At 42.7% G+C, this 23,182-nt stretch overlaps 1 protein-coding gene across 2 annotated transcripts in view; it reads right to left on the reverse strand.

Moving 5' to 3' along the window:
* The window catches only part of rev3l (REV3 like, DNA directed polymerase zeta catalytic subunit), a 106,706-nt gene that overhangs the window by 20,553 nt on the left and 62,971 nt on the right, over positions 1-23,182 (reverse strand). Inside the window, exons 9-21 of one of the 2 annotated variants that reach the window (XM_033649298.2) lie at positions 18,623-18,765; positions 18,037-18,165; positions 17,318-17,555; positions 15,956-16,098; positions 8,862-12,699; positions 7,156-8,060; positions 6,896-6,981; positions 6,506-6,631; positions 4,537-4,729; positions 4,252-4,363; positions 3,875-3,990; positions 2,116-2,234; positions 321-439 (exon numbers count right to left, since the gene is read on the reverse strand). In XM_033649298.2, coding sequence (XP_033505189.2) covers positions 321-439; positions 2,116-2,234; positions 3,875-3,990; positions 4,252-4,363; positions 4,537-4,729; positions 6,506-6,631; positions 6,896-6,981; positions 7,156-8,060; positions 8,862-12,699; positions 15,956-16,098; positions 17,318-17,555; positions 18,037-18,165; positions 18,623-18,765 — 6,267 coding nt within the window. Of the gene's footprint in view, positions 1-320; positions 440-2,115; positions 2,235-3,874; positions 3,991-4,251; positions 4,367-4,536; positions 4,730-6,505; positions 6,632-6,895; positions 6,982-7,155; positions 8,061-8,861; positions 12,700-15,955; positions 16,099-17,317; positions 17,556-18,036; positions 18,166-18,622; positions 18,766-23,182 lie in introns of both variants that reach the window. The other variant, XM_033649297.2, reaches the window with a different exon arrangement.

Genomic DNA, 23,182 nt, shown 5'->3' on the forward strand with positions numbered 1-23,182 from the left:
GGCTGACTGGACCACAGTGTTTTGGACTGGGGTGTGGAACAGGAGATCGCAGCATGCTCAGTCGGCATGATTGTTATGCATACAGTCCACGTGGGCACAAAAAATGGGCTACACATGGATGCGGAAACTATGAATTGGCCATAGTAGGCAATCAACATTCTATTCAAAGTACTGATCAAGTCACAGGTCGTTCTTATTCAAATACAAATCGACAGACAATGAGCTGTGTGGTTTTGCAAACATCAAAACGTCAAAATAAAACACCTTAAATTAGTCAGTGTTCACATTTCTGATGAAGTGTGTTTTGTTTCGGCACAAACCTGTAGAGGTCGGTGTTGTGGTCAAACCAGTCAGACAGTGTTCGGGGGCTGTACAGGGGGAAGCGCTGGTGCAGGACATGGAAGGCCACGTTCTCAAAAGTGTAGTTGTTCAACGCCGCCTGGAGGGAAAAATAAAAACATGATCTTAGACCACTTCTTTGACTTTTATTTATTGATCGTTATCAAGCCAGTCACACTTTAAAAACCTGATTTGCTGATTCGCTTTTTCATCATGCCAAAACAAAGGTCTAAACAAACTGGCACCCAGGTATGCTGCTGGAGGGAATGTGGAGACGTCACATTTTGATTTTGTTGATGTTTCAATCAAATTAAAAGGCTCTGAAGGGGTGAACACACTGAAAAGCCATTTAATACAATAATGTGTGACAGCAGATGGTATAGTCGTACAAGGCGTACAAGTTACCTTGTGCAAACCATAACACTGAATTTTTTATGACAGTGGCTCCTGTGTTTTTTTCAGCTTGCGACCCTTTACTAAAGTGTGTCCTTGTGACCACAAATCACAGGTTATGGCCTTTGTGTAGACAGGAGTTGTGAACAGTTTGACCTTCTTGGACTTTCATTTGAAGAATTTTTAGACACCTGAGGGGGCCACAGTATCCAGTATTAAAAAAATAAACAAGTACTTAGTTTGGTGTAACAGAAATATGAAGTGTACTTATTTCCTCATATCCCTTATTACTTTTTAAGACTCTTTGAGAGGCCCAAAACCCCAGCTGATGACTTCTTGCGGGGCCAGGAATTGATGAAAGATAATGCCTCTTAAGTTTCATTAAGAGTCTGTGAAATTAGGTGAAATTCCCCTAAATTGAACTTATAGGGGAGCTATGCCCGTTTTCAAAATTCTTACATGTTACTTCTATGATCTAAGACAGTCCAAAGATATCAGTAAACATGATCAACTCTCCCAAATCCTAAAACTAGAGTCCTAAACTCAAATTTGTGATGTCATCAAGTATAAAGTCTGGAGCTACTCCATGGACAGCGAAGTAGGAAAGATGTTCTAGATGACACACAGAGCTCCCAGGGAAATGATTTGAGTATATGGGTACATTTTCAGTCACTACAATAGCTCATCTGGGTATAAAACAGAAACGAAACATTCTGTGGGTCCACAAAATCAGGCTCCCATTCATTGTCTATAGAGCAGCACCAGACTTTATACTTGATGACATCACAAGTTTGAGACTTACTTCTGTGGTTTCTGGTTTTGGGAGAGAGGAGCTCATGTTCACAAATATAGATTAAACTTTCCAGGGCCGTGGAAATAACATAGTGGAACTCTTAATTTAGGCAGTGTTCCCCTTTAACTACTGGTGCCGGAGCATGTGACCACGGGATACTTTGTGTGTTCTGAGTGAGAATAAATGGCATTTCTGATCAGAAAACAACTGAACTCACAGCCTGTATCATGCAGACATCAGTGGAGAATGACAACCAGGGCAATCCACAGGGTAAACAAAAATACACGCAAAAAACTAACTGAATATGTGGAGGATGAGGCAACATACAAGAAATGAAAACTAATGTTAGTGTTGGGTATTCTTTTGCCAATATGTAAAATATATTTTATAGTTCATAGTTCAATAAAAGGACTAAATAAAACTCGATTTTAAAAGATCAAGTGGCACAAGTGCCCTCTGGAGCAGGAATAAATCTAACACTGGTGAGCGTCCTGCCTGAAAGGAAAGAGGAGAAAAAGAGAGAAAGAAGGTCACAAGCTAAAACATTAAGCGCGTGTGGGAGGGGCTGGAGGTCATGCCGGGACACCTGCCTCAGTCTTCATCACCCTCCACAAGTTAAGGGTGATGCGGCCGATGATGTTGATCTCAGTCATGGTGTCGGCTCCGTACTCATCTCTGTCTGCAGCAAAGCGGTTCTCTTTGGAGTCACCTGAGGACACGCACAGAGCCAGACAGACAGCCAATTACAGAGGAGGAGGAGGGGAGCTGCCAGAGGCTCTCCACTCAGCTACTACTACACACACACACACACACACACACACACTCTTCCTCTCTCTCACACACACAGGGAAACACCCAAACACCTCAGATTTACACATACAAACACAGGTGCTTCACCCGTAAATCTGTGCTCTCGTGCACATTTACACACACACAAGCCACACGTGTTTGTACTTACAGTACCTACAGTGTGTACATGCACAAACACACTCACACACACACACACACACACACACACACACTTTCTCTTGACCTGAATTTAATGACTTCCTTCAGACTGTAATAAGGGATTGCTAAAAACAAACGCTTGCCAGAGAAGAAAATAAAAGTGCACTCACACACCTTCACTCTTAGAGGACTTCCTGACTTTCAGCAGCCACACTCAAACTGTCATATTTAATAATTGACTAATAATTACTCCTGCAAAATCCTGTGTGCCACTGTCAATTTATGGATTTGCCTAGATGTGGCACAGCCTGCTTTAAAGAGAGGAACTTAGTCAACCACCAGATGGGATGTGCTGTGTGGGACAGTTAGCTCATACATAATCCAGCGAAGAACTTCTTCTTTCTCATAGAAAACTATTGGATATACATAAGTAGTCACACATTGCAGTTATCTGGTACTCTTTAACCAACATCTGTGTGGTTACATTCAATCTGGAAGCTATTTGACATTCCTTTGCCACACATCCCTGCTTTCTTCAACGTCCCAGTAAATATGGAGGTGTTTTCACAGGAGTGCTCAGTTTAAATATTCTGTTGCATGATGTTCAGAAAGAAAGTAAGACAGCCCCTTGTGTTAAAACAACACAAGCTGCTGAGTTTGTGTGGGGCAAGTTGCTTCAGGTACCGCAGAGATGAAGCCTAGTTTGAGTAACAGATGTTCAAGGTTTACTAGGTTTTACGAGGTCATACTATCACTGAATAAAGTATTAGACATATTTACAACACTGGAGAATTATAACAGCAACAAATAATTTACCTCCTTCCCGATAATTACAAGTAAAGAAAAGTTAAAAGGTAAATTGATGCTGTTTACTTTACTAATTCCATCTATCAGGAATGTGCACATGTGATCAGACAGCGCAGTTCAGTGTAGAATGGTGTTCTGTTGCTTTGTGTTGTGGCAAAAGTTAAACCAAGTTCCACCTTTTAAGGGACCAACGTGTTTTTCTGCAGAAGACGACTGTGAAGTGAAATAAATGAGGGGGCTGTGCCTTTTCATCCAGTTCAATGCTCATTTACTGTCATTCTGCAACACCGGGATGCACAATGAAATGCAATTATAGTGCCTGAAAGTACCCCCAAATCCTCAACTGTCCCCACTGCTCAATATTTTTTAACTCAACACAATTCACAAATGAGTTTCTGAACATCAGAGAGTCGCTGAAATGTCAAAATGTATCTTTAGAAAAGATTAAATTCATTTTTCAACCAAAAAACTGTCTACCCAGACGAGTCAATATTTGTCCCTACAAAAGATCTGCTTTGAACTCTGATTGCTTTCCTACACTTGCACATTAACTATTAGAGGAATAACATTTCAGCTGTGGTGACTCAGCCCTACCTGGCATTCGTGACAACTGTTGACACAAGTCCACTCCGAGCGCCGCGGCCCGTTGGAGGAGGTAGCCCCAGGAATGCATCTGCACCTCGTACCCCAGCAGGATGTCTGGGTCAAACCTGACAGAGCACAGCTATGTTGGAGCCAGGGATAGTGTTTCATACTCAAAATAATGCTTTAAAAAATCAATATTGTTTTCCTTCTTTGCCTCTAGTTATGAGCATAGACTGTTTGATAAATTTAAGAAGAAAGAAAGTAAACTGAACTCAAAATTCTGCCTCAGAGAGTGACGCTCTATCACCACAACTGCATATTTGCTGTTAATAAAATAGTATATGAAGGAGCTGTGCTAAACTTCCTGCTTGGCCACACATACAAACCTCCTCATGATGGTGATCAGCTCCTGAAACAGCGCCTTCTCATCAGTGGCATATGTCACCTGCAGCCCAGAGACGCCCGATCTGACCAGCAGGGGCGCTGTTCCTCTGTGACCTGCTGAAGGCATTTAAACAGATTCATCAGCCTGCACATCCTGGCACGTGTGACGATCTACACAACCCACTTACACAACGCTGCCCCCTTACACTTGAATAATGCTACACATGGAAACATCTAAGTACAAATATCCTCCTTTTCAGCAGCGCAATAATAAAGTGAGTTTTCACCTTGGTCACTACTTTGATGGTCTTTGTCCACCACAATGGCACCCGTCAGCTGAGTGCTGTCTACGTCCGGCAGGGGAGCATCAGAATTGAGGCAGTAGAATAAGGCACATATGGGGTCGAACTCGGGGTCAGGCTCAAGGTCACGACGGGTTCTTGCATGGAGCTCCATGCCCATCAGTGTTAGGTACTGGACCTGAGGGGGAAGACAGAAAGCAATGCTGTGTCAAAAGGAAAAATCAATCTGAAGCCACAATCTTTAGACATTTGACCTGTGGGAACTTTGTTAAGGCTGAAAACTCAACTCATCTTTAGAATCACATCATGCCCATGTTTTTGTTTTTTTTTCCCTCTGCAGTTCTCTTTTCTGATATTTTTAGTTGCAGGAGGATTACCAGAGTACTGTAGCCTTCAATATTTCACCCTTTGCTAATGACTGCTTACTATTTTGGTGACAGACTAATTGGAGCATATTTTCCTGATGCATTCACTCCAAGTCTCTTTGGATAAGAGCATCCATTAAATGGCAGGAATAAATCCTAATAGACTGTACAGGCTCCATGGAGGATGGGATTCAGTGGTAAAACTCAGCCACTTAAATATCAGTTTGCATTTCAAGAGATACTCGAGCCCTGGATCCTGCCAAAATCTCTCTCCAGTGTTCTCCCATATTCTCTGATGAGTTCTCAGCTTTCCCTCCAATGTAAAACAAAAAAACAGGTGCAGCTTAGCACCACCACGGGTCCCACAGGTCAACACCAGACAGTTCAGCTTCACAATAATTCTAAACAAAAAGGGATGCCTGGGATTTAATTTCTCATATGGCTATGGTTTGCTGCTAACTGCCTCTAACATTTTGGATTATGTTCCCAGTTGGCACAATATTTGCTCTGAAACTAATACATCAAACCTTTCATCTTCCCTTGTCATTGTCTTTTATCAGAAAGCATCCCTGTAGAAAACATTTAGGTAGCAGACTTTTAATATTTGGTCATCACTGGCTGTTGTGTCATGATTTAAAATGCTGAACAAAATGATTGTATCAGCTGTCGCTAGTAAATGGTAATTCTGTGACAACTAATTACGGCTTTACACCAAGCAACTTTTCAAGCAACTTCGCTGTCGCAGACAAATTTTCGAAGTTAAAATAAAACTATGAGAGTTTTACCTCAGTTGTTGAGTGCTCCTGTAATCTCGACTGTCAGGTGTAAGGTGGTCATAAAACTCGTTTCAACAACATCAAACATGCTCAATATTGTATGGCTGAATTTCCATTTTTGGGTGCACTATCCCTTTAATTTCCTTCAACCAGCACTTATTTTTAGTCAGACACCTTAACTTTAGAAGTGGTGCATCTCTCATTCCCACCATCTCCTCCCACTAAAACAGCACAGCAAAGCAACAAAGGCTGGTAGCGAGTTTAGGTGACAAAATCCAAAATGTTTGTACACAAATACAGTTTATCTTTTTGAATTGATGCCGAATTGACAAGAATTCTGTTGACATATGACGCCTTTAATCTTGTGTTTCTAAAGTTGTGTGTTTTTGTGGACACGGAAAGAATTGTTCAAAGTGCCATACATTCTTCAAGGGAGTTTGGCGTAATATCTTCCAGAGGGAGCAAGACGGGAAAATCAAGTTGCAGTCTTGCAAATAATGACCCTGCAAGATCCCCAGTCTTTTAAAATCTTATAGCCTGTAACTTAAAACTCACGGTCTTAAGATATAAGACGGTGTCAGACTTTAGTCTTTTAGTGTATGCTAAGCATAAAACTGAAGTTTTGACTTATTGTGCTCTTCAACGATCAGCCAAAGATCATTTGAATAATACTCTAAGGTATTCTGATTGAATAAGTGCATTTAATGAAATGCTATCCCACTCCAAGACTAAATATTGGACTGATATAACCTGTCTTCCACCCTAAAGGAGCAAAAACAGACAGAGTGTGAGAAAAGGCTGCGGCAGCCTCACCTCATGCAGAGCTTTGGCATCCTGCAGGTTTTGCATGCTGATTTTGAAGCCGTAAGAGTTGGCTATGCTGGGCCCTTCTATCTGAGAGTTTTCTTTCTTTGGCACATTCAAAGCAGCAAACTGGTTCTGTGGAAGACAAAGAGCACATGAGAGACATCTCAATGAACAAGACAACACAGGCACATCAAATCAACAACAACAGGCATAAAGGCAAAATTCAAACAGCTGAAGTGAAAGAGGGACTGACTTGATTCAGGCCAACAAGCTGGAGGCATAATATCAGGTACATGAGACATTCTCCATGCACAGCTCTATACTGGGATTAAAGCCCTGGTATTGAAGCTCTTTGATGTGGTGAGAGGTTTGAAAAATCAAAACTTGCAGTCTGACCTTCATCTGTGTGGTCAGTAACACTCTTCTCAGTGGGTCCGCCTGGCTTCTCCTCCTCTGCTGGAGTCTCTGAGAAATGGGATCCTCTGCAGCAGGAATAAGACCAGGAAGAGCAGAGTAACAATGAATATTTATTACAGATTTGCCCAAATTAGACTTAATTCAAAGAATTAAATCAGCCATGATCAATTCCTGGCACACATGTCAATTACAGATGACCGAAACAGATTACAGACAGAATGAAACAGCTGCTTTCTTACCCTCAGATATGGGCGTGCTGCACACTGGCTCCACATCCTCCTTGCTTCTCCGCCTTCTCCTTAAAAAGGGGGTGCTGTGAAGGAGTTTGGGACTAGTCCTCCCTTCTTCCCTGTTTCCAACATCCAGGTGCAAAGGACTAAGATTCTGCCCTAGTCTCTCCAGGGAGTTGGAGAGCCTAGGTGACAGTGGTTCTGGAGAATTTTCAATTTGTCTGTTTTCACTGAGCCGGTCGGGCCCTGAGGGGCTGGGCTGACAGGACTGCTGCCAAGGAGGCAGCTCTGGGGACTCTGGAGAGGTGGCTTTATCATCATCATCATCATGTTTTTCTCCACCCTCCTGCTCAAAATCTACACCACCTTCATCTGAAACTGGGCTCACCTCTGTGGATTTACACTGAGAGGCTGTATTCTTCAGGGGAGGTATGATTAAGGACAGGTTGCATTTCTTTCTCCTTTGGGTCCTGACACTGGAGAGTCTCTCACACAGCTCAAACTTCACTGCAGGACAGCTGGAAGCAGCTGACGGCTCAGTTCTTTCTGAGTCCCCCTCTACATCCTGCCCAGGCCTCCCCTTCTTCAGCAGCCCTTTTTGTAAACTTTCGTACTGTTTCCTGGCTTCCAGCCACAGCTGTACACGCTCTCTGCTTGGTGGGTTTTTGCAGGGCAGAAGGATGACCTTTTTGTCACTGGCTGAGGACGGGTCAAGCTTGGCCTGCTCTTTACTTGCCTCTGAGGCCTCAGCTCCCTGGGCTTGGGAAGATGAGGTAATAGTGTTGGCGGGGTGCGTCATGGCTGAGAAGGCCGTCTTCCAGAAATGAAGGCCCTCCAAAGATAGGTCTCCATTGAACTCTGCTAGCTCCTTAGCCAGCCTTGTATGAACAGTTAACTTGCGGCCGCCAACCTCCCTAGAGAGAAACCAGGGGAATTTGATTAAATGACTTATTAATATTTCATTAATTATTGCCATTCATTACAGTCTCATAAATGGAGCACTATGCAAAAAGTGATTTATTAAATAAAGCCCTGTGGATAGTATTAATTAGTGCCCGACTGGTACTCAATTTTTGAGGCTGACATTGATATTGATATTTGAGAGTTGTAAAAAAATCTGATAGAGGTATCAATTTCCATTTTGACATTTTAATATTTTATATTAGATACCCCTAAATCTGGTTATTTTAGAACTGTAACCAGATATATATTGAGCAATACATGTTGCAGTATAAATAGAAACTTGTCAGTACCCACTAGCGGACAAACTATGTAAAAGCAATACTACTAAAACACATGTCCCGCGTTTTCCTTATACAATTTCCTCAAAAGTTCTGTTTACATTCAGCATGTCATGTGTTTCTCTGAGGCTTGCAGTCTTCTCCTTCACTACTTTTGTTTTTACAAGGGATGTCAATATACATGCATGTGCATCCTTATCTACGCCAAAAGCAAAATGGAGACCCACTTGTCGAGACATAGGTCCATAACACTACTAGTGGTCTAAAATCCTCAGGGTACCTTTATGTATGATGCTATAATCGACCGACAATGTCAGCCATGCTGATGTATCGCTAAGGCTCCATTTTTTACACAAAAGGCTTTTCAGACACATTTTCATCTATGTACACTTAGTCCAAACACAGTTTGTTCATATGCAAGATAACTTAAAAGTAATTATTTCATCAGTTTGCGCCATTGGTGTATAGTCTTACATTGCTTTCCCTGGTGCATCAGAGGGGTTGCTGCAGAAGGGCTCCTGGAAGGTGGCCTCCGACATCTCCAGGTCCAGCAGAGTGCTGACGATCTCCTCCCGGCTTGGAGGGGACATGAGGGGCTTGAGAACATGGGCTCCGCCTCCTGCTCCCCGCAGCAGCTGGCTTGCCCTCACCTGGGATAGTGAGCTGATGGAACGTGGAGAGCTACTGGGTGTGGTGGACGTTAGTCCATCAATGCCCTCGAGAAGCTCCCCTGTCGGGGAGCCCCCATGTTCAACAAATGACGCAGAGCTTAAAGGCAAAGGTTGGACAGGGTCGAAGACTGAAAAGAGCAACTCTTTTCTCTCACAGTGAAAGTCTTGAAAGGGGCTGAGTGTATGGGCTTTACCTACAGAGAAGTCCCATTCTCTGCTCTTTATTTTCTCTGAGTCGAGGAACGTGAGGTGATTTGTTACAGACTCGCCGTTCTCAGTTCTATCAAAGAGGTCAGGGCTGACAGGTCTTACTTTTTGCCCCCTTTGAAGCTCTTCCCCAGAATCCAATAGCCTATCAGGTTTCTTCTCAAAGCTCAGTGCCTGAGCAGATACAGCTTCCTGGCTGACATCACTCAGAAACTTAAGTGGTAAATTCTTATCAGTCAGGACAAACTGACTGCCGCTGTATGGGCTTGAGAACTCTGTCTGATCGATGGCATTTATATCAAAGGTATAGTTGTGCGGGAGTTCAGGTGACAAGCTATCCTCTATAAAGGTGCAGCTGTCCAGGCCTGGGTCTGACAGAAAGATGGGGCAGTCATCTGACATGCAGTCCTCTTGCTTCACTGATAGATCTGGCTGAGTGCTGTTTGCCTTGCCTTTCCTGATTCTGGGCTTTTTATCCTTGGGAGTGGTAGATTTTGGGGTCCTGGGTTTCCTTTGAGTAGTGGAGGGAGCTCTTCTGGATTTAGCTGGTTTAGTTGTGGGATCTAGTAGTGCTGTGGCCTGAGTTATGGCAGTGGAGTGGCTGTCTGTACCAACCACTTGTAGAGGAAGGGCCTGTCCCTGCTGCCTCTTCTGGAGAAGCTGCTTGAGGACAGCCAAGCCAGAGGGGGTCTCAGAGTGAGTGGGGATCTCTCCGTTTTTAGGACCTAAGTGAGGGGAGGCTGCTGCTTGCTGGGAGTCTTCCGGTAAGGGTCTACCAGCCAGAGGAGGTGGAGGAGCCATGCACTCCTCTTGTGAAGCCTCTGCCTTTACTACAGTGGTCTGGCAACCTTGCTGCTTCATCTGAGCCAGTGCTGAAAAGCTTTGGTTGACTTCCATGATGGAAGTCTCACAGTCTTCAACCTTTGGTTCAATAGACTGGGCTACTGAGTTAGAGTCTGATTTAGATGCTGGCTGGGAACTGCCCTGGCTGTTGCCATCTGTGCTCACAGGCTGCTGAAATGGAGGAACGTCTTGAGAGGAACTCTCAGAAGGAGGTAGCTCATCTTCTGGAAAAAGGAGCTGAGAGCTGTTTTTACTTGAGTCATGGCTTTTGGGTTCCTCCGTCTTCTTCTTGCGAGACTTTCTAGGTCTTGTGATGGTTGTAGAACTGCTGGTGGTGCCTTCAGCTGTATCTTTAGCTTTCTTCTTTTGCTTTGTTGCAGCATCACTCTTTTGCCTTGATTTCTGTTTCTTAGGTTCCTCTTCCTTCTGAGGCTTAGTGACAGACTTGCTTACTTTCTTTTTAGTCTCTGTGGATTTCTTAGGTTTGGCAGTTTGACACTTACTTCGTGCTCCTTTGGCTGAAGACACTGTGCGTGGCGTGTGAAAAGCGGAACTAAGACATGGGTCACTGAGTGGATTTATCAGCTGTTCTGAACTCCTGGTGTCCATAAAAGGGTCACTTGGGGACCAACAACGAGGGGGTGTGGAGTTTGTAGGGCTTGGGGATCTATCAGAAAGGTAGCCCAGCTCTACCATGACATCAGTATACTCAATGTCATGGTCATCTACTAGCTCACAGTAACATGGCCGAGGTGGTGGCAGAGAGGGTAGAATTGGGCCCCTCTGACAACCTTTAGTCCTTTTGACCCTTTCACCCTGTCTAACCCGAGGTTTGGAGGAGTTGCTGACTGTTTTCTTGTTTGTGGAGTTGACCTTCGCCTTTCTTTTGGGGTGCTTTTTGGCCTTTGGCTCAGTGACGGGAAACTTGACAGCAGTGGATTCTGGCACCTTGGGCCAGAAATCCTTAAGAGGGGCTAGTTTATTGTACTGCTCTAGCTTGTCTGGTGTCAGCAAGACCATCTGCTCCTCTGCATTCACTTTGGACATCTTCACCAGCATGTTCTTCTGTCCTTTGAACCTGTTGATAATAATGTACTTGATGATGATAGGGGGTTCTTTCTTGCGCCGTTTCTGGCACTTTACTTCCTGCCCACTGGTGACATTGGTGTCCTTGAGCCGTTCTTTGACAGAGGCCGAGTTTTTAGACCGAGTGGCACCTGAGTATTCTCCATCCTCACTGTCATAGATCATCTTTCTTTTGGCCCTCAGGGTGTATTTACTACCAGGCAGTGCTGAAGATTTAGTACAGGTGACTTTAGCAGACAAGTCGTCGTGTAACGGGCTTAATCGATCCACCACTGAGTCTTTAGCTTCTTCAGAAAAACTGGAAACTGTGATGACAGAGGGCTCTAAAACTGGTTCTGTCTGTTCATTTAAAGACATCGCCTCACTTTCTGGCTCCTCCTTTGCGATTGGCTCTGTCTTAATGACTGGCTCATCTTTAATTGGCTCAGCCTCTTTTACTGACTTATCCTCCACAACTGGCATCTCTGCGTCTGAAGTCACTGGACAAGCAGGCGTGGTTGAGGTGAGGCCAGTGATGTCCTGGCTGTCAGAGGTAGAGCTTTCAATTATGTTTAATTTGTTCCTCTGTCCTGCCATTCCCAACCTCTTTTTATACACTTTTAGCCTCGATCTGCGAGGCTGCACCTGTTCAAGCTTGCTGCAGGGATCAGCCAGCTTTTTGCTCCCAGCTTTCTTCCTACTGAGGCAGTTGGAGAGGATAACACTAGGAAAGAACTTGTAGTGTGCTTCCTGCTGGGCAACTATAGTCCTCTCAGTCTTATTTTCCTGATAGTCTTCGTACCTGATTTTGAGTTCACCAACATCTCCTTCCTCACTGTCCTGGTCCATTTCTTCCCCCTGAGGATCAAGAAACTCATCCTCCACCAAGGGTGACTGGGCTGAGGAGATGTTTCTCAGGATGGGGCTTTTACTGTCCTTCTGGCTGAGCTCCAGCTCTGTCTTAGCCGAGCAGTTTCTCAGCTCAGAGTAACAGAGAGAGAAGGTCCTGTGGTTCTTAAGAATGGACAGACAGTTCGTTTCTACATTCTTTATGCTGCCGTACTTTTTCCCATTTTTGGTGACCTTTCCGTGACCAAATGGGAAACCGTCTAGGTCTGTCTTATCCAAAGCTCTGGAGGTTTTCTTGTCATAGGTGTACAGGGGTCGTATGTCCTGCTTGTCTACGCAGATGGGAGACACCTCAGGGTGACTGGGTAACTTACAGGGGATGGGATGTTTGACTGGTGGGATGTAGGGGATCTCTTTATTAAACTTAAACCCTGTTGAACATTCACTGCTGCTGTCCTGGCTGCTCTTGGATTGAAAGTGCTTGTCAAGTGGTTGCTCCGTGTCCAGCACATGAACTGGTCTGTGCTCAGGGTGCTTGCACTCAAGAAGGATCTTAGCTGAGGAGGGTGGCTCCAGATGAACCGTCTCCCCAGAGAAGGGATTCCTTTTCCCGAGCATCTTCTCTGTGACTATGACAGAAGACTGGGACCTGGAGCCACTGTCTGTTAACGATGAATCTAGGGACACAAAAGAAGAGGCACATGAATAAGAGTAAAAAATAGTGCAGATCTTTAATTTTCAAATGTCTACTCGTTTCTTTTCAAATAATGTTAAATACGGTCTTGTAAAAACTCTTTTAAAGGACCTGGGGCCATATTCACAAATCATCCTTAGGCAAAAAGTAGTTCCACGTAGGGGTGTAACAATCTGGATCAACATATTAATTCAATGATCAACACTCCAATATCATCAATGCCAACCAAAATATCGATAAATATCATCACCTTTATTTTGAAATTCCCATGGCACATCTGTGTCACCATTTCAGTCCAAGAACACCTCCTTCCTAAACATTCAAACAGTGCAAGCAGCCTAGCGCCAAGCAGATAATGGTAAGCAACCATGTAAAAGACAATGAGGACATTTACTGATACCATATAATATTGATCACAGACCACTGAATCGAAGATGCATCACGACAGACTTTGTGATACCAGCAAATATCGTATCATAGTACAATAAAAGGATATAATATTGTATTGTAATGAAATTTGTGGTTTAAACCCCAAGTTCCTAACTGGCTCAGTTAGAAAATACTCATACAAATAAGGGCTGTCAGACAGTCCTTCCATTAAGGCTCCTGGGTTTTTGGTTTATTAAAAGTAGCTCCTCAGTATAAATGTTAAACATATACAAGACTCGTTAGTCACTAAAACCGACCCACACTAATGTGTTGCAGGTAATGTGCCACTTTGCGTCAATGAATTAAACTTTTAAAACCACACTTTGAAAGCAGCCATTAAATAAGGATTCAATTAGCTCACTAACAAATCAAACTAATATTCTAACACTGGAGGTGATTGCTTGCACAGTTATATGCTATTTGGACACTAAAAAAAAAAAAAAAAAAACAGTTTGCAGCACTGATGATCTCAGTCTCACAATTACTCATCAAACCAAAAATGCTCTTTAGACCCCAATTTGTTTGACAGTTCTTCATGTGCACATTAATTAATAATCTCCGACTACAATTAATACATAAATAAATGTGATTTTTTATGGCCATCACGTGATTGCCCAGTAAAATCTGTGCTATATGTAGCATTACCACATCAAAGTATCATGATTTGTTTTGTTTCAGCTGGAAAAATGTCACATGCTTATGGTATTTGATGTCAGGCACAGTATAACTGACACATCAATATTTTCCTTTGTTTCATTTATGAAATCTGTAACACAATTTATAAAAAATCTCATATATATTTTATGAAAGCTTTTTATCTGTCTCATCCATGAATTTATCCACCACACTACTGTATACTGATGAATATTTTACATCACATTCACTGACACTGACCAATATAGAATGGGTTCCTCTATGAAGCATTTTGTTATCCGTAGCAACAGGGTCAACCCTTTGCTGAGCTTTTAGTGCTTTACTTTAGCTTTGAGTGGGACTCCTCATGGTGAGATAAGATCCTTTGTGAAGACAGCTTCTGAAAATCTGCTCTAATTAGAAACTGGCTCCAGTGGTTCTAATTAGACTGCAAACCTTTGTTATGACAATCCCCTCTGTCTGTTCCCAGGTCTGACATTTAAAACACAGGATATTCTTGTCCTTTATCTCTCTCACATGAAGTGTTAGGAGACAGGTTGTACCTCACTGACTGCTCTTCAAAGACAGCGCTTGTTGTATTGATGATGTGGCTGTCACACCATCAGTTCAGGTGAGCTAATGATATCTATCATCTGACATTGGAACATGTAAAACTTGGCTACAGAACTGATAGGAAATAGAAATACTATAAGAACAGTACAATAGAAGGTCAAAATGTATGCAAATGTATACACTTAGAGTGCTGCATACTAATTTGTGAATATTCCAAGCAGCTTTATGCTCTCCAGTGTTTCCCTTATAATTGTGAAGGCCTAGCAGGCTGCAAGCCAGTGCAAATCCCCACCAGACCAAAATAAAATCTTTTTTTTTAAAACCAAAAATAAAGCTACATATCCGTTCTTGTGTTTCCCTATATTTATCTTGCAGCGGTGCACCGCTGTGAACTAAAAAATAGCCTTTTAAATGCTACATTGCTTGTCAGCAACTGGTCCAATGGTTACTTTGGAGGCAATTTGGCCTTGTGTGGTCTGATTAATTTGGCATGCAGTTAACACACCAGTCATAATTTTGTTTTAATTAAAATTTAACTCCTGGCATCTGCTCCTGATGTTCTTTATAAGTGTTACAGAAGAAGGAAATAGCGGAAGTTGCAGGCAAACCAACTTCAAAAGTGACATATTTTCTTATCTAATAGAAGCTGTGGGGTGGATCTAATGTATGCTGATGTAAAGATCCACCAGGCCAAAGCAGTCAACCTAGGGGAAACACTGTCTCCATATATCTGCACAACATGGCAGCTGAGGTGCATAGATGTAGTGTTCTAGCAAAAGAGCTACAAAGACAGCTGATCACAAAACCAGGGACTGAATGGCAGGCTGGTTCCATGTGCCATGCTATGGATTTGCCAACACTGTTTGTTTCTGTATACGTAGATTGAGTTTTGAGATGCAACATGATAATCAGCTTACTCACTGCCTTTGAATGTACAAACATTTGTACATCTGAGTGCTGAGAGGAGGTGGGGGGAAGATGTGTAGACAGATAGTGCTGCAGAAGCAGGACCACACAAAGAAACTGTTTTGAAAAGAAAGGCACACCATCCATAGATTGGATATGGCCAAGTCTATACATGTGAACAGTTGTTGCCCGAAGTGGTAACACAAGCAAACTCACATCACCCTAATATGAAACACGTCTGAGTTGGAGGACTGATGGAGAATGTGCTGCTGCTCTGACACAGCAGCTCTAGCAGTATTATAAAAAGACAATCTCATTAAAAATAAAAGCCTGATGCCGTTATAAATAACTAGAGCAAATGGCATGAATACACAGGTGCACCCATGACGCCAGCTGAGTAGTAATAATAACAAACTCTGCCTTCACAGCTACTATAAAGTTTATTAAGAGTTAATTGATAATAACTTGAACTCCAGGGAATCAATTACAATCCCAGAGTCTTGCACTATATTAAATCACAGCTCCCTCATAATGAAATTAGATCAAACAGCCGAAACCTGGTGTCAACCAAGATTGTTATTGTGCAGCTACTGTCAGATCTGTCTTCTGATATCCATGATGGAACATCAGCAGGGGGTGGAAGATAAGCGTCGAAGCAAACTGACATTTAAGTGCCGTCTCAGCGTGAGATGACTCACCGCTGCTCTCGTCTGCGGCCCCGTCGAGCTGGGGGATGGACAGGTTGGCGAACAGAGAGTTATTCCCACTCCATTCCATGTCTTCGTCAGAGGACTCCTGCTGCTCGTCACTGAAGCAGTCCTCCGGCTCCTTCACACTGGGCCTGTACACACGCAGGAATGACAGGAACACTGATTAAACAATGCACAGGCGCAGCTTGCTGTGGACGACCTTCATTTGACTGCTTATTGTCTGCTGTCTCATGCTCGTACTGAAGCAGCAGCACACAGAAAATGAGGACTTTTTTCTAATTCATCTTGCTCGTATTGCTTGTTTCTTATATTACGCTTTCTTGAGCAGGACAGAGACTTTACAGACTGAACCCAATTTTAACCCCACATAATCAACTCAACCTATTAAGTATAAAAATCAGGCCACATGTCTACCACATCAGGAGTTGTTTGACATGGCTTTTGACATGACAGGTTGTGAAGGCTGGTTACCAACCCTTAGGTCCATATTTTGTGTGGTTTGTGTTAAAAGTTTTGTGAAAAATGCATTATGTATGATAATGTTTTTGAAAATTCACTTTTATTTTTAAATCTGCCAAAAGAAACCAAATCATACAAGAATATTATCCAAAATAAAAAAAAAATACTGTAGATTCCAGACATTTATTGGCAGCTTTCAGTCTTGACAACAGTGCTACAAAAACATTTCTGTTTCTACTGTTTCTGAACCAACATGTCACTAACCTATGGGAGCAGACACGGATCTTCTCTGTTCCTAAAGGCAGCAGTCCCAAACCTTTTAATGACTTCAGGCGGCTCGCTCTTGCTTCTCTCATCATGAACATCTTTGAAATGCTTGTGAAGACTGAGCTTGTAAAGGACCCTGAGCATGCACTCGACCCTATGCAATTTGTCTATAGGTCACACAGAGGAGTTGAGGATGCTACTTAACCTTTTGTTTAAACACCTAGAGGGGAATAAAACCCATGCTAGATTGCTATTTATTGATTTTTTGCCTTCAACCTTTAATACTGCAACCCCACATAGTAGCCGTGAAGCTGACAGAGCACTTTGAGTAAAGTCACAAGCATGTGGGTTGGATAATGTATTTTTTGACAAGCAGAACACTAGGCATAGGATGACATACAAATTTCATGTCATGATTATGCCGGCCAAAAGTTCACAATCTTATCCTGATAATATCAAAATATGCATAAAACTCTTAAAATGGCACTAAGACTACTGCAATCTTAAAATTGGTTAAAGGAGTACCTGACCACAAAATGACCATTTACATATATTACTAGATTCCAGTTGATTTTTTTTTACTCAAATACAACAAACAAACAAACAAACAAACATCAAACTTGCCTTGGTGCAGGTGAGTTCTCAGCAGGCTCGCTGTCCCACCGCTGTGACATTATCATGCTCAGCTCGGCCTCCACTTTGTCCAGCTCGGGCCCTTCCTCCTCCTCGTCACTGTTGCAGTAGTAGCTTCTGGCACCAGGAAGCGAATGGGACTGGGAATTCTGCCTGACGGGGGTCGCGCAGAAACCATCGCTCTCCAGCCCTGCCAGCAAATCAATGATGGCTTGGTCTTGGCTGCTGTCTGCACAGACAACAAAAGCAAAGCATTTAAGAGACATTACATCAGTTGGCCGTGAGCACCAACTTAAATCATGGCCCCTAATGAATCAATTAAAATCAAAGCTCTTAATTGGCTTAACCTTTTGAACCCTAGACTCTGTTTTTTTTGTTTTTTTTTGCTGCGCCCTTTCTTTACAGCCACTGTTCACAACAAGGTCTGTGCATTTTCTTGAGTAATGAGGTCATGTTTTCTGTAAAGTAATGTGTACAAGGTGCAGAACCTGAGGCTACAAAGCAAATTCTAACAATACACTGTTATTGACTGATTCTATGGCTCTTAATAACTGAAATCACATTTGGTTCAGTTCACTTTATTGCATTTACAACATGAAGGAGAAAACCTATTTAGGAGGGCTTCACATAAATGTAGGTTTTAAATATATATTTTTAAAGATGAAGAAGGAAAGGAGAGTGAGCAGACTGGAGCTGTGTGGATACCATACCTAACAGTGGTGAGTGGCTGGATGTCTGCGAGAGCGGGAGGAAGGTCTGACTGTTCTCCAGGAGACTCAAGATGGCCTCCTCATCAATGACAGCCTCCTCTGGGATTTTACCACTGCTCCTCACAGAGTCTAAAACGGGAGGGCAGTGAGACAAGAGTGCTGTGAGCATCACTGAAACAGCACATGAAAACAGAGGTCCATCAATACACACACCAACGCAGCGGTAACACAATGGTTCAGCATGAGGTCAATCAATGTGTGTGTGGCACTGCTGTCCAGCTGTTTCTATGTGCCTGCGGGAGCCTTGGTGGAGAGAGTGCAGATTAGGCTAATGCTAATCACAAAGTGGGCTATGGCAGCTACTGAGATGCTACCTTTAATGATGCTGAGGCAATAGTCTCTTATTCAGTAGTGAGAAAAGGTGTTCACTGGTCACTGCTTTATAAAGTGGATGGCTGTTAACAAAATTACTTTTATTGCTGGTATGTTTGAGATTTTTATGGTAAATTCTCCCCTACAGAGACAGATATATCTTCATCATTTCACCATGGGATTTTATGCATCCCCTGTAGTAGGTTTCCCTCACCTGGCAGTGGGTTCCTGTGCGTCTCTACAGCATTAGCGGGGGTACACTGCAGTCCCTCAGGGGTCAGGGAGACTGGATGGAGGGTCAGTGCACCAAGAAGATCCTCTTGGTCCTCCCCATCACCAATGGATGAACTTTGTGTCCTGAAAAGAGAAAGAGAGAAATCAAAACCAATTCTGCATGATGATAATTCTTGAGTTCTTTAAGGAGGTCCAAAGATTCAAGGATTCTGGGGAGAAACAAAGCAATGCAGAAAACACAAACTTTGATTCACTGATAAAAAGCCTATAAATCATACTAGTGCCTGAGCAGTGATTGAGCCAAGATGACCGGAAGGAAGACTGCACTCACAAAATGATCATTTGTGTATCAGTTACTCACCCCGTGTTACATTAAATTCATGAAGAGAAACTAAATTTTTTTGGATGCCTCCACAGTGAAGAAAGAATCCAAAAACAGAGATAACTCTTGATGAATTGATGTCAATGGGGGCCGCATTCAACAACAGCAAAACTATATCAAAACAATTATTTACAAACTCTCACACAACTCCTGCAGTATAATCCAAACCTCATTAATCCAGTCGTATGCTTTGCCCTCCCCTACGCGTGCATTTTCATGACAACCTTACTATTTATAACACCCCAGTATGAACAGCCTCACGCACGGATGAGTAGTGCGCCTGAGCTACTGTGTGCGTTTGAAATTTGTTCGTGCATTGCACTGAAATCCCAACTCCCAACCTGCTCACTCGCCAAGAGTTCTGCTGTCAGTCACACACACCTGTTGCTTCCTGGCCGTTTTTGATTCTTTATTTACCGTGGAGCCATATGACAAATACAAAGTGTTCTTTACGAATTCAATGTAACACGGGCGAGTAACTGATATACAAATGATCATTGTGGGGGTGAAGTATTCCTTTCAGATACGTATATGCTCAAACCAAGCACACAGATTGAACACATGCAACACATGAGCATCAGCATTGCTGTCAGCTTGGCTGTTACCTGAATCACAAAGCAGGGGACCTTCTGGTATCTGCCCCCGTGCAGTCATGTTTTATTAGCATCTCTGTACTGAGGGTCTTAATCAGGGGAAGTGCTCTGTTTACTCTGTGTGTATGTGTACACAGAGGTGGTGTGACGGCTGTGTGTGTGTGTGTGTGTGTGTGTGTGTGTGTGTGTGGGTGGCTGCAAATGTGTGTAAAGTGTCTCTTGTCTGGTAAGTGTGTGTATGTGTGTGAGCGTATGAGAGTGTGTGCAGCTAAGTGGTGTGTGTCTGTGTGCTGGAGAGGGAATATGAATGGAAAATGGGCAGGCAGCCAACTCGGGGCTCTGTATCCCTCCAGATCGCTCTCAGCTACAAGCTGCCTATCACGCTCCCTTACCCATGCTGCCCTACTGCATCGCCTAGCAACTCACCACTTAGTGACTCTGAAATATTGAAATGTAGACCAGGCAGGCGGCCGCCGCTCACAAGTGGAACAAATTTCACAGGAACAGTCATAAAAAAAGGGAAAATGGGTTCCATTTTAGGTGCTACTTCTGAACTAATCTAAACCTTGTGTGGAAGAACTTTTTCACATCTGATTAAAACAGCAGAGTCTTAAAGATTAGAGTCTTGTGCCCAAGAGGTTACAGGTTTAAATCCCACAATGAGCAAAAGAAACTGAATATGAAATATCCTAAAATGCCCTCAAGCTACTGATTCAACACCCTGTTGCTCCAGTGACTGCAGGCGTGCACGGTCAACTTTTGCAGGATAAATTCAAGCTTTGAAACGTATTCTAACAAACACACTAAGAACTCTGAGGCAAGGTGAACCTGCACAACAATGTCCGAGCCCAGGAGCAGCCCAGGGGAATAAAATAAAAGAGCACAGACGGAGGAAAAGCACTGTACTGCATTTACTGAGAAGTCACAGCCACATGGCCACCTTTCACTCCCTTTAAATGATGAATGAGCTCAAAACTTGGTGCTCTAAATGATAAATCCAATGTGGTAGCGAGCCTGTTGAATGATGAATAATTTACAGAGGTGATGAATGATGAAAACATAGCTGTAAACATCTGAAATCAATAATTTTTTTTTTTTTTTTGCATTTTTATCAGATGACATCTTGCAGCTACATGTACTCCAGAGCCTGATGTTAGTGTGACAGCCAGAGAGATTTTACTGCAGTCTCATTGTCATTCAGAGACTTGGTTCTGCCGGGCCGTATGAGGAAAGGGCTCCAGAGAGTCAGCGTGCACGTGCCTCTGTCTGGCTGTCTCTTAATTAGTCTGCTAGCTAACGACTTTAGAGGCGACAAGGGAGGGAGCCTGGCAGGCGTCGGGAGATTACCGCAGCGATTAACACATTTCACTACTAGACCACGCCCCCCTCAATGCCATCACTGGCTCTGCTTTGATTTGAAAGTTTGAATGATGAATATGAGAAGGGAGAAATACAGGATGAAGGAAAGAAAGGAAAAGAAAAGGGAAAGTTTCTGATGAGTGAATGAGGAGCTGTAAGTGGTATAATGTTGCATCACATACGAAAGTAATGCTCTCGTTTGACTATTTATAACATTTACTGTAAATTGAGACTTTTGCAATTTTCCTTTTGTTCTCTCCATTCAAGATTACCATGTCAAGTCAGTTTTATTTACAGTATATAGTCCAACATCAAAATTCCCCTCAAGGGGCTCTACGTTCCACATATGACCCTTGATTCAGATATGAAACCACTCCATGAAATACCCTCTGACAGGGAAAATTAGAGGAATGTGCAGTTAGGCTTCTTTTTGGGACAATCCCACGCTGAATGATGGAGATGTACTGTCATAAAAATGATGACCCTGGTCAATGTTTTTCTTATCTACAGAAATTCACTGACGTAATGGATACAGGTACATTCAACGATCTACAGCAGCTGTCCTCAGCCTGGGGGACTAGACCTTCTCAGACTTTCACTGAAAGTTTAAATTTTTCCACTGAATAATTAGAAAATTGACCTCTCCAAGCCCATAAAAGTAAAGAATTTTCACTGTTTTGGTTTAACTGGTCACAACTAATAGACTGCAGAGATGCAACCAGTGATGAGGGGTTGTAAGTCCACATTGCTTTGTTTTAAGGGCTCACAAATAGGAGTGCACCAATCCCACTTTTTAAGTCCAGATACTGTTACCTTTACCTGGGCTTTGGCTACTGGCCGATACAGAGTACTAATCCGATACATGTTTAGATAATAAGCTGTGTGCCTCACAGTGTGGAAGTGACCTCATTCTTTTCAGTTGTTAAACTTAAAAGTGACATTGGGCACGTATCTCTTAATAAGCTCACAGCTGGTACATTTTTAAACTTTTCTGGTAAGTGTTTGCAGATTGTCTTGTAAATTTCAGGTTTAGCGGTCTCAGAAATATATTTCCATGATGGCAAACTGTACCGTGGTTCAAAGTGGTCAATCAGTTGACCAAATCCCTAATTTTCAACTGTAGTCAGGGGTTGTTCATCCAGATCAATGCATTCAAGAATGTTTTCTGTTATTTTTGTCACTTTCACACTATAATTGGGAAGTTTCTCACGTCTTTACAGTGCATGCAACAAAGTTATCCACTAACTTCCAATCGTCCTTTGTTTTTGATTGGTTGAACTAGTCTAATTCTTTGGCATGATGCCTATGGAGATGCTTGATTAAGGTGGTGCTGTTATATTTTGTGGTGCTACTGCCACCCCTCGAAACGTTGACTTTGCAGATATTGGAAGTAATTATAGAACTTGTTGGTGCAGCATGCATGATATACCTCCAAACGCTGACATGACACGATATGAGTTGTTTTTTATATCGTAACGGACTAATTGTCACCGATCCAGCTACTAGAGTCCATATTGGCCCAATATCCAATATCAGTATCAGACAGGAGAATCCCTAGACACAAGTATATCCCAACTGGAAAGATTGTGACCAATATACTTATCAAGGACATTTTACAGTGTAAAATTCAACAAGCCAGTGCTCTCCGGTGGGCAAACGATGGAACAGTGATACTGTAATGCAATTTCTTGCTACTTATCACCAGTAATATGGCAATCTACCATTCTGGCTCACTCATTAATTGGTCTGGCTGCAGTCACAGGCCAAAATAGTAGGAAACCACTGCCATTAATCACTAATGGGGCAAAAGAAACAATTGGTTTGGGTCTTTTCCCTCTGATACAAAGGGCACTGAGCTTGAGGGCAGTGACAGGGAGGGAGAATGGATCCACCAATCAGGTTTTAGAGGCAGTTCTGCCCTTCTTTAAGACCAACAGACACAATACTGTCTTGGTCTTTATAGAATAATTTTTTTTGAAACCAAGAATGATGCATATTTACCGCAACATTTTGTGAAGGGCAGGGTGGAAGTAAGGAATATATAAAAGACCATATGCGTGTTCAAATACAAATTTTATAGCGCATATGTTGCTTGTTTTCGCAGAATAACGTTTCTTCCAAAGTCCGATTTTTCTTGCTCTTTTACAGCCATATGGCACATTGTTGCAACAAAAACATATCTGGGTTGGTGGTAAAGTCTGTCAAT

Source organism: Epinephelus lanceolatus, chromosome 13 (assembly GCF_041903045.1).
Source record: "Epinephelus lanceolatus isolate andai-2023 chromosome 13, ASM4190304v1, whole genome shotgun sequence".
Lineage (NCBI taxonomy): Eukaryota > Metazoa > Chordata > Actinopteri > Perciformes > Serranidae > Epinephelus > Epinephelus lanceolatus.